This window comes from Euleptes europaea, chromosome 20, assembly GCF_029931775.1.
Source record: "Euleptes europaea isolate rEulEur1 chromosome 20, rEulEur1.hap1, whole genome shotgun sequence".
Taxonomy (NCBI): Eukaryota; Metazoa; Chordata; class Lepidosauria; order Squamata; family Sphaerodactylidae; genus Euleptes; species Euleptes europaea.
This window is the reverse complement of record NC_079331.1, coordinates 7,017,632-7,031,059: the sequence shown is the minus strand read 5'-3', so window position 1 is coordinate 7,031,059 and position 13,428 is coordinate 7,017,632. Positions and strand designations below refer to the sequence as shown.

Here is a 13,428-nt window from a genome sequence, read left to right as displayed (position 1 = left end):
TATCCATTAACATAATTAGTCACAGTTTGAGACCAAACCTCTTATTTTTGGAAGTATGAGCTCTTTCCAGTTTTGTTAAAGAATGTTGCAGCCACTATGGCTGCTAAATCTATCTCCTAAAAATATTATAAATCACAGCTTTCATTGGTTATTAAACTCACTGAGTTGTATTTTGGTTATTACATTCATTTTGGTTATTACATTCATTGAATTCATTGAATGTAATAACCAAAATACAACTCAGTGAGTTTAATAACCACCAAAATACAACTCAGTGAGTTTAATAACCAATCAAAGCTGTGATTTATAATATTTTTAGGAGATAGAAGTTTAGCCATAGTGGCTGCAATATTCTTTACCGATACAACATTGGCCGCTCAAGGGTGTAATTGTTTCCAGTTTTGTGGCAATACAATTTTGACTGTAACTATTAAAAGTAACAATGTGTACCACTGACTTTTAGGTAATTGGTCTGTATTCTGCTCCAACAAATATACTATTGAGGAGTGTACTTTTCTATATCTTATTCTATGTATTCCAATTCATTTATTTTTCCAGTATTTAACAGCACTACATTACCTACCACATATGAAAAGGTGTCTATTTGTCTCTTCTTTATTTTTATCCATTCTTTCTCTCTCCTCAGTCCTTCCCTTATTTTATTTCAATTATTTTCTTTGCTCCTTCTTTGTGTCTGCCCCCTTTTGGCTGTCTTTTCTTTCCTCCCTCTTTTTCTGGCCCTTGTTTCTGTGGCAGAGGAAGGAGTAGAACAGGACAACTGGGCTAGAGCCAGAAAAAGAAAACTCAAGTTAAGGAGAGGTGGTGGTGGAAGAACATGGCGTGTCTAGTGTCCTTTGTATGTGCTTGACTGAGCACCAGTCTAATGAAGACAGCTGCGGAACCCCTAAAGCTTGCTTGTGGTGACTCCACCACACCAGTTTAGGACAGTACTGATGAGGGCTGGCCCAGACCGTTGCAGCATTGTGAAGGAATGTTGGGGGTGAGTGGAAGTGTTGGATGGCACATGGCTGGGTGGAGCACAAGACATTTCTTTATATAATCATAGAGTTGGAAGGGACCACCAGGATCATCTGGTCCAACCCCCTGCACAATGCTGGAAATGCACAACTATCTTCCCCCCCACACCCCCAGTAGCCCTACTCCATGCCCAGAAGATGGCCAAGGTGCCCTCCCTCTCACGATCTGCCTATGGTCACAGAATCAGCATTGCTGACAAATGGCCATCTAGCCTCTGCTTAAAAACCTCCAGGGAAGGAGCGCTCACCACCTCCCGAGGAAGCCTGTTCCACTGAGGAACTGCTCTGACTGTTAGAAAAAACAGGTGCACTTTCTGGACTATGCTGTGTAGTTGCTGGATGTGTTTCTGGGCTCGTGAAGAGGCTGGCGCCTCAGTGCCTGAATAATTGGACAACTTTGGGTTTGTATGTTTTGTTTAGGACCCGGTTCATTCATGTTGTGTTTGTGTTTGGGTCTGGGGTGCTGTGGGCCTTGGCACCATGGATGCCTTTGCATCCTCAAGATCCTTAAAAGTTTCAACGAACTTTCAGTTTGTATCTCTTGTTAGAGGGGACAGGGCTGATTCATACTGTTCTTGAGAGGGTGGAGATACAGGCACATACTATTGATTCAAAAATATTTATATCCTGCAGTTTCCAGAATCTGCCCGAGACGATTATCAGCATAGAATAAAACACTAATACAGTTTCAAGTAAAAACAAACAAAACCCCTGAGATAACAAAAACAAACACATTTTCAGGGGTTTCTTGGATATGTTTTAGCATTCTACCAAAGTTTTCTCTTTTTGGACTTTGTGCTTGGGCTGCAGTTTGTGCTCATTATAAGCGGACAGGAAGAGAAAGGCACCTCTATAGTTTAAGTCTGCTTTAAGCATCTATTTTGCCACAAAAGCCAAAGTGCATTGTTTTGCAAGTTGTGAATTAACCTTATTGTTCCTGATGTTACTGAAGACAGCAAGTGGGTACTGTGCTTCTGAACATTCCTTGCTCTGTTTATATCGCTACCTGTTGGGCTGTCTTCCACTCTCCAGGGCTTCCTGTTTAGCAGAGCTAGGAAGGCCCCTGATGCCTAGGAATTGGAAATCCTTTCTTGCCCCTCCATTATAAATAACCATTGCTAAGCCAGTGTGGCTTAGCTAACAATTGAGAGCCAGCATGGTGTAGTGGTTAAGAGTGATGGTTTGGAGTAATGAACTCTAATCTGGAGAACTGGGTTTGATTCCCACTCCTCCAAGTGAACTGCAGACACTAATCTGGTGAACGGGTTGGTTTCCCCACTCTTACACATGAAGCCAGCTGGGTGACCTTGGGCTCTCTCAGAGCTCTCTCAGCCCCATGTAACCTCACTGGGTGTCTGTTGTGGGGAGGGGAAAGGAAGGAGATTGTAAGCCGGTTTGGTTCTCCCTTAAGAGGTAGAGAAAGTCAGCATATAAAAACCAAGTCTTCTTCTAAGGCAGATAACTTCATAGCATTCTGTGTTGTCAGGATCTATACCGTTCAGTTTTAATGACCATGTTTAGTATGTTTTATTCATGGCTATTAGTTAGAATGGATACTAGAGAGTGTTACAGATTCCGTGGACTGCCAAAAAAACAAATCAGTGGGTTATAGATCAAATCAAGCCTGAACTGACCCTAGAAGCTAAAATGACTAAACTGAGGCTGTCGTATTTTGGTCACATCATGAGACGACAAGAGTCACTGGAAAAGACAGTCATGCTAGGAAAAGTTGAGGGGAGCAGGAAAAGAGGAAGACCCAACAAGAGATGGATTGACTCAATAAAGGAAGCCATGGCCTTCATTTGCAGGATCTGAGCAGGGCTGTCAAAGATAGGACATTTTGGAGGACTTTCATTCATAGGGTCGCCATGAGTCGGAAGCGACTTGACGGCACTTAACACACACACGCAGAGGCATCTGGTTGGCCACTGTGTGAACAGACTGCTGGACTTGATGGGCCTGGGTCTGATCCAGCAGGGCCTTTCCTTATGGAGGATGTTTCTTATTGTTGATTCATGTTGTGTAGGGAAATACAAAACAAAGGGTTCCAGAAATCTTTTTGAAGGCCTTGTTTAAATATCTATTCCTTGCTGAACATATGTAATATTGACCTGATTTGGAAGGAACTAAACAATCTCCAGCATTGGGCAAAAACATAGTGGTCCCCCCCCCCCCATCAAGTCACAGTTGACTTATGTCTACCCCTGGTAGGGGTTTTTAGGCAGGAGACCTTCGAAGGTGGTTTGCCAATGCCTGCCTCTGCATCTCACCTGAACCACTACAGAACACTGGTCTTGGGGTACCTTAAAGATTAACCCAGTTTTGTTTCAATGTAAGCTTTTGTAGACCAAGTGGAATCTAGTCCGCGAAAACTTGGATTAAAACTGTTTAAGATGCCACAAGTCTCCCAACTTTATTTTTGCTGCCACCCACAACGAAGCTTGATTATTTGAAGGTTCAGGAGAATACAGTATTGAATGATCAGAAGAATATAGGCCAACAGATGGTTGTAGTTCTTTTAATTACTTAAGAAAGCTCATAACTATGCCCAAGTTTTGCATTTACATTAATTCTGCTTGGACTGATGCAGAATTGTTTAGTGCTAATAGGCAGGTAGGCTGAAGGGATTCTTGTTTTGTCTGTTTCAAGCTGTATTTCTTTTGGCTTTTGGAATAAGTTTCCTGCTGTCATTCACTGGGGGGGGGGGCGTTTCCACAGCTGGGGCAGGCAACCAGTGGCTTATGCCAAAATGGTTGGCTCTTTTCTCATCGAAGGAAACCTTGAATTGGAACTAATTGGAAAGGGTGCTGCTCTTGAGCTGAAGGGTGCAGGTGTTGTTTCCATGGTGTGTTGGCTTTGGTTGGATGGGCAGCAAAGAGATTTTCTGTGCTCTGATTCAGTGCTGCTTTTCGTTTAGGAAGCAGTAGGTCCTACTGTAAGCACATGAGGTGGATAACAAAATTAAGCATGTTTATGCTTACAATTGTATTAAGTAAGGTAAAGGTAAAGGTCCCCTGTGCAAGCACCAGGTCATTCCTGACCCATGGGGTGACATCACATCCCGACGTTTACTGGGCAGACTTTGTTTGCAGGGTGGTTTGCCAGTGCCTTCCCCAGTCATCTTCCCTTTACCCCCAGCAAGCTGGGTACTCATTTTACTGACCTCGGAAGGACGGAAGGCTGAGTCAACCTTGAGACGGCTACCTGAACCCAACTTCCGTCAGGATCGAACTCAGGTCGTGAGCAGAGCTTGGACTGTACTGCAGCTTACCACTCTGCCCCACGGGGCATTAAAAACCATCAAATACATAAAATTGATCCAACGGTCAAGCAACTTAAAGATTCCCTGTCCCCATTTTTTTGATTCAGCTCATAGGCTTTCTGGAACAATAAGAAAAAGCCTTGAATACCCTCCGAGAGTTGACAAGTCAGGAGAGAAGCTGGGAGGAACTGGGTTGATCTCTTCTACCTCCTGCTGAGCAGGCATCCTGCTGATTTTTAGATCGCTTCTTACTGTTCATTGTTTTCCATATAGATGGTAATTTCTCTGAATTTTGAACTGTGTGCAGGGGTATGGGCAGGCCTGTTGTGCGAGGGATCTAGAGCTCAGAGGGGCTGCATGGGCGTGGGTTGCTCCCCAGAGGTCCTCCATAATATAGAGAAGTGGGAAAGTACCACCCCTGGGGGGCGGTGGGATTGCCTAGGGGGGCACTAAGAGGCAAGGGGGCAACAGGGGGGGGCGCTAGAGGTGGGCCCGTTCAACTGTGTTGTTCACTAATTACAATTGATCAAGCTATGGCACCATGCTGGCAAATTTGGTGGAAACTATCAGCATTTTCCCCCAGACTTTGAAGAGGTGGTACCACTAGATCATCAGTTTTGTTGATTAAATTTCCACTAAAAAGTTTTGATTTGATTTTGAATAGATGTGCAATTAATTGTTACCGTTTTGAAATTTTATTCTTACCTTCTTTAGTGCGTCATGCAAACCCCAAGGCAGAGGTGATTTAACTTTGGCCTATATTCCTAAACTGCTGTGACATTCTCCCTCTTTCTCGCCTCCTCTCTCTCCACCATTTATAGTATTTGCTAAGTTGCGCTTGTAAGAAAGGCCGCTAGAGATCCCGATTTTAGAAAATAGGAAAGGGACTTGAGGGGCTTTGTGCACTCACAGCTTTGTGCACTTTTTGCCAATAGTCATGTGGGACACTTAACAGCGTAAGCATATTCTGCTTTTCGGGAGCCTGCAAGGCCTATTAATCTCCTGTGAGATTCTGTTAGGGGTGAGGAAGAACAGCTGAAGTTTATTGATTCAGAATAATGAGGGCTGTGTGAGCAAGTAGTGTAGGGTGAGCAGTAGTAGCCAGGGTGGCAGGTGCCCTTTCTCTCCCCCACCCTCAGTCAAGGAGATCCAACTGTGATATATCCTCCCCCTGATCTGTAGTATGGAGGCATGCCAGGAGTCCTTGGGCCCTCTCCGTGCCTGAAACTTCCAAGGTCAGACTTAAGACTGGATTATTATCCAGACAGCAAATGTGCTTCATCAGCTGGACCTCTAGTCCTTGGGGAGGGGCTGTGGCTCGGTGGTAGAGCATCTGCTTGGCATGCAGAAGGTCCCAGGTTCAATCCCCAGCATCTCCAGTTAAAGGGACTAGGCAGGTAGGTGATGTAAAAGACTTTTCTCTGCCTTAGACCCTGGAGAGCTGCTGCCGGTCTGAGTTTGCACTTCTGTTTGCACTTTCAGTGTATTCCCACCAATGTATTAAGAGTTTGAAAATGTTGTAAAAAATACTGTTTGCACTTACTTTGGCCCCTTTAGCTGTGAAGACGTCTTCCAACCATTTTTTAGCCGTGGTAGCCAAAAACCCTTTTAAAGCGATGTTTTTTATAACATTTCCAAACTCTTGATACATCGCTGGAAATACCTCGTGCGGTAACAGCCACTGGCTTTCCTATAGGGCAATTAAGGTTTTTCTCTTCCTTCCACTAAAGCTTTTTCAGTCTTTCAAAAATCTTGGGGGGAGGGGGGTTACTCTCAGATGACTGTTTTACCCTCTCGCCAAAGAGATATATGCTGAAATGCAAATATATACTGAGATGCAAGAACATTTCAGTATAAAGTGGCTACCGTGTTTTTCTGTCTGTGCCCAGTTTTTTTTTTAAGTCCCATTTTTATGATCTCATGGGCTGCTCTGAAGTACCGTCCCTTGGAATGATTTCGCCATATTTGCCATCTGACGCAATGTCAAAACAGAAGCCAAGAAGTTATCAATTGAAATCAGTTCTGCAAGACTATGGCTGAGTGCTTGCAGGAGATGGGAGAATAAAACCTGTGACTGGGATTATACCATTTCAAATTGCGGGCAGGAGATAGATTGCATGAAGGAGGCTTTTCTACACAACCAAATTTTCTATACAGGTGCCTGCATGTAGGAACTTCTGTCAGGCCAGGGAGAAAACCCAGCTAGAATCCTACTCTTGGCATCAAGCAGGGATTTTTATTTTGTTGTGGATGAACTTTCCCTCAGTCCCAACCTGCACTCTGGTATTTGGTACGATCCAGATTTGAGATTCACAGCCTTTTCTGCTGTTTGAGTGAAGCCTAATGCGTACTGAGCCTCAAGACAACTGCAGTGATTGAAAAGGTGTGTGTTGGGACACCGTGCTTTCAAGGACCGGAGTTTGCAACGCAACACACACAAATCCTTTTCTATTTCATAGCTTTGTGTCTTCAAGACACGGGTAAGAAAAAGAACAGTTGGTTTTTATATGCCGACTTTCTCTCCCACTTAAAGGAGAATCAACCCTGTTTACAATCACCTTCCCTTCCCCACAACAGACACCCTGTGAGGTGGGTGAGGCTGAGAGAGTGTGACTTGCCCAAGGTCACCCAGCTGGCTTCATATGGAGGAGCGGGGAAACAAATCCAGTTCACCAGATTAGCCTCCACCACTCATGTGGAGGAGTGGGGAATCAAACCCGCTTCTCCAGATTAGACTCCACCGCTCCAAACCACTGCTCTTAACCACTACACCACGCTGCCTCCACAGCAGCAAAGAGGTATTCACATACTGGAGGTGTGATGGAAAAAAGCAAATCAAAAGAGATAGTATACAAGTTTTGCTTCATGAATATCAAAATTCACATAAGTACAAAAATGGATGACAAAATTCAATATACAGGCAAAAATATGACAGTATCTGCAGTCAATTGTGGAGCAATGAAAATGCACATCAAGAAAGGCAACCTGCACAATTCAGCTGAAAATGCAACAGTGACGGATAGTTACCTGGAATCTGTTTTGAAATTGATGAACACATGAAGCTGCCTTCTACTGAATCAGACCCTTGGTCCATCAAAGTCAGTATTGCCTACACAGACTGGCAGCGGCTCTCCAGGGTCTCAGGCAGGGGTCTTTCATATTGCCTACTTGCCTAGTCCCTTTAACTGGAGATGCTGGGGATTGAACCTGGGACAGTTCTGCATGCCAAGCAGATGCTTTACCACTGAGCTACTGCCCCTCCTCATGGCTCTCCAGGGTCTCAGGCAGGGGTCTTTCACATCGCCTACTTGCCTAGTCCCTTTAACTGGAGATGCCAGGGATTGAACCTGGGACCTTCTGCAATTCCAAGCAGATGCTCTTCCACTGAGCTACGGCCTTTCCCTAATCTTCAGAAAACTCCGGAGTTTTTCTAATCCATAATTCGTACTAAATTGGTGGGTTAATTGCTGAAAGATGTGAGACTTCTGGTATTCTAGAGAGCATAGTTTATCAAACTGTGTAGGATCTAGAATATTCTGAAATGCTTTTGAAATATATGTGGTAGTAAAGATCGGTTCGTTTAAAGTAATGGAACTAATAATCCATCCCATGTTGCTTGTGGCAGCCGTTCTAGAAACGATGGCTGTTATTGAAGCTATAACTTTACAAGGTTTTAAGCGGCCTGCAGATCCTTGATTGTATTTTTAACCTGGAGGGATTGCCTGGGAGAACAGAACAGCTGTCTTTTGCTGAAACCAGAGTTGTACCCTTCCAAGTCAGTCCTCTGATTAGGATGGGCACTGTTTGTCCTTAAGGCTGTGTAGAGCATGCATGTTATCACACTAGCACAGACCTAAGTAGAAAGAGAGTGTTACGTAACATGTTTGCTCTTTGAAGCTTTAGAATAAGCTGGTTTGTAGACAGCAAATACTTTCAAGATGTGAACGGAATTAGTTTGTATCTTGAAAACTGCTTGGTAAGCAGAGAGAGCTGCTTCACTGTGTGTTTTGGGAATACCTGGAATATTCTGATTTTCTTCAAGGCTGCGGCAGAATAACTTGTGGGGGGGACTGACATAAACCCAACACTGCAACACAGACCTATTTGAGATTAGTCTTTTCTGGGGGTGACTCTCTTTTTTGTTGTTGGGAAAAAAAAACTCCTGCTACTAATATTGACCATCAGATCTTGATGAAAGTATAGTCTTAATGGTTCGCTCTCAGCCAGTGGCCAAATGTGCCACACGGTTTCACTTGAATTGTAATTTTTCATTTGAAAATAACATAATACTAATATCACAGCATCACCGTTTGCACAGACTGCAATCTTGTGCAGAGTATTTATTCCAGCCTAAGCTCATAGATTTTAGTGGGTTAAGCTCTGCATAGGATTGTCCCGTAAAGTCACTTAACAAGCTCGAATACTCAAACTCAGAATTAGCAGACTTGTTTTAAAAACAAAACACAAATAGGGCTTGTTGGTTTGGTATGAAGACCTTTGGGGTGGCTATTGCCGGGGTGTAAAATGAAATCCCAGCAACACAAAGGCTAACAGCATTTCTTTACATCTGCGCTTTCATGGGTCACCAGCGCGGTGTGGTGGTTTGGAGCGGTGGAGTCTGATCTGGAGAATGGCAGTTCATTCAGTTAGATGGGATAGGTAGGTATGCTGGCCCAGGAATTACATGGCTAAACCACAGAGACACTACTACTCCCTTTGTTGTTTGGCATGCAGGCCCTACTCTTCTGCTGGTTTGTCAAAATAACCTTCTGGTGCACCTAAATTTCTGTTCAAGGAGTCAGAGGTGTTTCTCTAGAGTGTCACTCACCCTTCCTGATACAAAAACTTGCCAAAGCAACCCTGCTTCTTTCTATTAATTATCCTGAGAATTTTAGGGAGATTAAAAACTAGCCAATTTAGATTGTGTTCCTTTGTGTATCAGTCAAAATACAGAAAAAAACTGGAACAATTAAGTTCTAAAACATTGCAAATGATTTGCTGTGAAATTACAGTTGAATGATATGTAGGAAGGGATCAATAGTAGCTCTTGCTTTTCGTTGGAACTTCAGGAATAGTTCAATCAATTTTTTAATAATGTCAACACACAGTAACTGTGAAAGCCAAAAGTACATGAAATTTGTTGGCCGAACATACAATCCTATTTTAATCCTGTTTTAATCCTATTTAGACAATTGTTAGAAATCTATGCTGTTTGAATGTGTTTTTCATATTTTGTACTCTGGCTTGAGTCTCAATAAAAAAGGTGGGCTATAGATGTAGTTAACAGTAACTATATGAAAATATACTGTTGGGTTTTCGGCGGAAGGGTTACTGTAAAAGAGAAGCAACATAGTTTTCAGTCAACATGGCTTGTCTTTCCGGTGCTGATCTGAAGGCTCCTAAAGCCCGCTTAGAGGTGTTGGTTACGAATTTCACAGTTGCAAGTTAAGGCGATCCATTCAGCAAGAAATTCCTCTGGTGGTGGTGAGAGAAACAAGAGAGCAGAAAGAAGGGGGTGTAGGTGTGGTTGGGAGGTGGTACAATCCTACAGACTAGAATTGAGATGTGGGATTGATGAGGGGGATGTAATGCGGTAGTAACTCAGATGCTTTTATGAGGAAGGTCCTAGGTTCAATCCCTGGCACCTGCAGTTAAAGGATCTTGGCTGGCAAAAATGCTGACAGAGACTTTGCCTAGGAACCCAGAGAGTCAAGAGCTGACAATGAGCTACAAACGGTCTGATTCACTGTCAGAAAGTTGTATGTTCATGCGGTACAGTTGGGGGAAAGGGACCAAGACCTATTAAATGCCAGGGAAGGAATGGAGTTGCTCAGAAGCTGGTGGCAGCACAATGAGAACTACTCTAGCGACAGTCCTTTGGTCTAGTTTTAGACGCGTTCTTTATGGTTGGCCTTTGCTGAAGGAGATGCTTTCCCCAAAACTCTGGCTCTGCCCGTCAGTGTTGAAATTGGCTTTGATGGATGCGTAGCAAACTCACCTTGATCATAATTCAAATGCGAGAAGCACACATTCTAATGTTAGTCATGCTTTTATGTTGGGTCCCTCATTCACGCAGTACAGAGGGAGTTCAGGGTTCCTTAGTCTGTGCCTAGAATACTATTGATGCCTAACCTTATTAATCGTCCTGTGCTTAAAAGACGCTTTTGAAGTGATTGTTCTCGCCTCTTCTGCAATGACTTTTCCCCCTTTCCCCCCCTAGAATCCAGCAACTATCACCAGGATACTCCTTAGTCATTTCAACTGGGATAAAGAAAAGCTGATGGAGAGGTAAGCGGGAACCTTCTTTGTTTTTGGCTCTCTCACAGGTTCCTGATAACCTGCTAGGTTATAGCGCTCCCGTTCTCTGCGCTTAGCCACAAATCGGTATCCATGAAAAAAGGTCTCGCATTTTGTGTCACAGCTAGCGTCCTTAAGCGAAGGAAATGCTATCGCACGTTTTGGATACATGAGTGCTTCCTTTCAGCTCAAGTGGCGCTAATGGTATTAGCTATTTCACGATAAGTGAAAAGGGAAGGTTTGTGTCAGTGGGGGTGGGGGATGCCTTAGGGAGGGGTCAGTGAGGAGATGGCTTTTTCCAGGAGATTAGATTTACATGGCATGTAAAGATCTCCTGCCTTTAAAAACAAGCAGCTCTCTTACGCATGTGCTTGTCCCTAAAGTATCATCATACTCTCATGAAGCATGAGCGTGCCTCAAAGTTATCAAAAACAAGCTAGCTTTTGGTGTCATCGTTAGTTTTCTGGCTACCCTGCAGTCGGATTGTACTGTGTTATTAATTGGTTTGGCTTATTTGCTCATGACTGATAAGGCTCACCCCAGTCATGTGGACAGGATTCTTTGCATCTTGTTCTATTTAAGCACTTTAGTATTTCAGAAAGTAAAGTGTAGCAGTGTGTGGGCATGTGTTTGAGTGCTGGGTTTGTGCCAGTGTGGATGAACTAGGCAGCTATAAGCAGAATACGGTTTTCTGACACCGTAGGTGTTAGATCAGGACCAGGCTGTGTGCTCAAGGCATACATTATAATGAACATGAACCGAGCGAAGCAGCATGCTTTCTGCTTTCCTTGTGCCCCTGCCCTACTGCGAGGCATACCACTGGTCCTAGGTCAGCAGAGTCCACTTCGGTAGCAGCTCTCCAGGGTCTCGGGCAATGAATGGGCTTTTTGTAATATCAGCTATCTGATATCCTCTAACTGAGGGTGGTAGGGGTTGAACCGTATATGCGCTATCAAAGAACCTCCGTTCTTCACCCAAGAGGTATTCCCCTGTTTTGGTTACATAAGCTGGACTTAATAAATATATTTTAAAAAGGTAAAGGTCCCCTGTGCAAGCCCCGGGTCATTCCTGACCCATGGGGTGACGTCACATCCCGACGTTTACTAGGCAGACTTTGTTTACGGGGTGGTTTGCCAGTGCCTTCCCCAGTCATCTTCCCTTTACCCCCAGCAAGCTGGGTCCTCATTTTACCGACCTCGGAAGGATGGAAGGCTGAGTCAACCTTGAGCCGGCTGCCTGAAAATGACTCCCAACGGGATCGAACTCAGGTTGTGAGCAGAGCTTTTGACTGCAATACTGCAGCTTACCACTCTGTGCCACAGGGCTCCTAATATTAAATAAGCACATCTGAATTGAATGGCTCGGAATACTTACACTTATAATTTGGGCCTGGGTAGTGCATTATTCATACCGTCTTGGACTCTATGGGAAAGGTGGGATATAAATATTTCAAGGAAGTAATTCATTTAAGCAGGATGTGTCTTCAGCAGCACGAGAGTGACTGGAACATGGCTTAACTCCACAATGCTGCTGTAACGTCCGAAGCAGCCGGTCATGTCAATATGGCTGGTGGACATGAAGACTTTGGCAAGGTGCAGCAGTGACATACTATCTGACATGGTGGTTGAATAGCATGGGAACATTTTCCTAACGCTGCAGTTACGCAGGCTTTTGTGGTTTGTGTTGGCTATTACCGAACTGTCCCCCCCCCAAATACTTTGAACTCAGAGAGTGCTAGACACACATAATGTTTGTGAAACAGCTTTTAATCTTTTGCAGCTGCTCCTAATCCTTCCCATTATCCAATGTGCTGGAAATCTCAACCCCAATCAGGAACTGATTCAAGGAAGTAAAATGGTGGAATTATTTTGTGTTTTAAAAAAATTCCTTTTGGGGAAAAACCGGGTTGTAAAAGTGAAGAGTACTAATTACACCTTTTTAAAAAATTTGTAAGATCTATGATAGCCTGAAAGCTCCTGGGTCTAATGATAATCACAGTTTTCCCTGAGAATAAAGCATTAGCATAGGTCTGTTAATATGGGTGGGAATCTAAGGTGGCATTACAGAGTACTGACTGAATCATAGAGTTGGAAGGGACCACCAGGGTCATCTAGTCCAACCCCCTGCACAATGCAGGAAATTCACAACTACCTCCCCCACACACACCCAGTGCCCAGAAGATGGCCAAGATGCCCTCCCTCTCATGAACTGCCTAAGTTCATAGAATCAGCATTGCTGACAGATGGCCATCTAGCCTCTGCTTAAAAATCTCCAAGGAAGGAGAGCTTACCACCTCCTGAGGAAGCTGGTATGGGAACCTGGCTCATACGGGAACAAACTCACACAGGTTGTGTGTTTTATTCTGGTGCTCCTGGGAACACAGCTGGAATACATTTGTTTTACATTTCTTCTTTGATTTGTATAAGGTCTCCTTTCTAACGCCTGGGAAGGAGCGTTCGTACAACTGCTTGATTTGTTTGAGTTGAAATCCTCTTGAACAAACTGTTTGGAAAAAATCCCCTGGTTTTCAATGAGAAGCACCTCCAACTTCCATAACTTTTATCTTGATCCCAGGCCTTGGTTTCCCCCCACCCCTGCCCGCCTTCCTTAACCGCCACTGACTCATTTCCAATCTCTCAGGCTGCTTTTGTTCCAGTAATACTTTCTAGGAAGTGGTTTGCTGTATTCTGTGTCTAGGTTGCTTGATGAGGAATTGCTGGGAAATGCTTGTGAGCTTGAGCTGTGCAAAGTTAACGTCGGGGAATTCTTGTCCTTTTACTTTCATAAGACCGCATCAAACTTCTTAGATGAGTCAAGGTGCGATGGTACCCA

The 13,428-nt window shown here is 43.9% G+C and overlaps 2 protein-coding genes across 2 annotated transcripts in view; both read left to right on the top strand.

Annotated features, from left to right (window-relative positions):
- Window positions 1-13,428, top strand: part of NEO1 (neogenin 1) — a 330,696-nt gene that overhangs the window by 3,672 nt on the left and 313,596 nt on the right. The gene's annotated exons all lie outside the window — the stretch shown is intronic.
- ARIH1 (ariadne RBR E3 ubiquitin protein ligase 1) overlaps window positions 1-13,428 on the top strand; it is a 39,287-nt gene that overhangs the window by 2,461 nt on the left and 23,398 nt on the right. Inside the window, exon 2 of the mRNA XM_056865926.1 lies at window positions 10,520-10,587. Within this exon, the coding sequence (XP_056721904.1) occupies window positions 10,520-10,587 (68 nt within the window). The remainder of the gene's footprint in view (window positions 1-10,519; window positions 10,588-13,428) is intronic.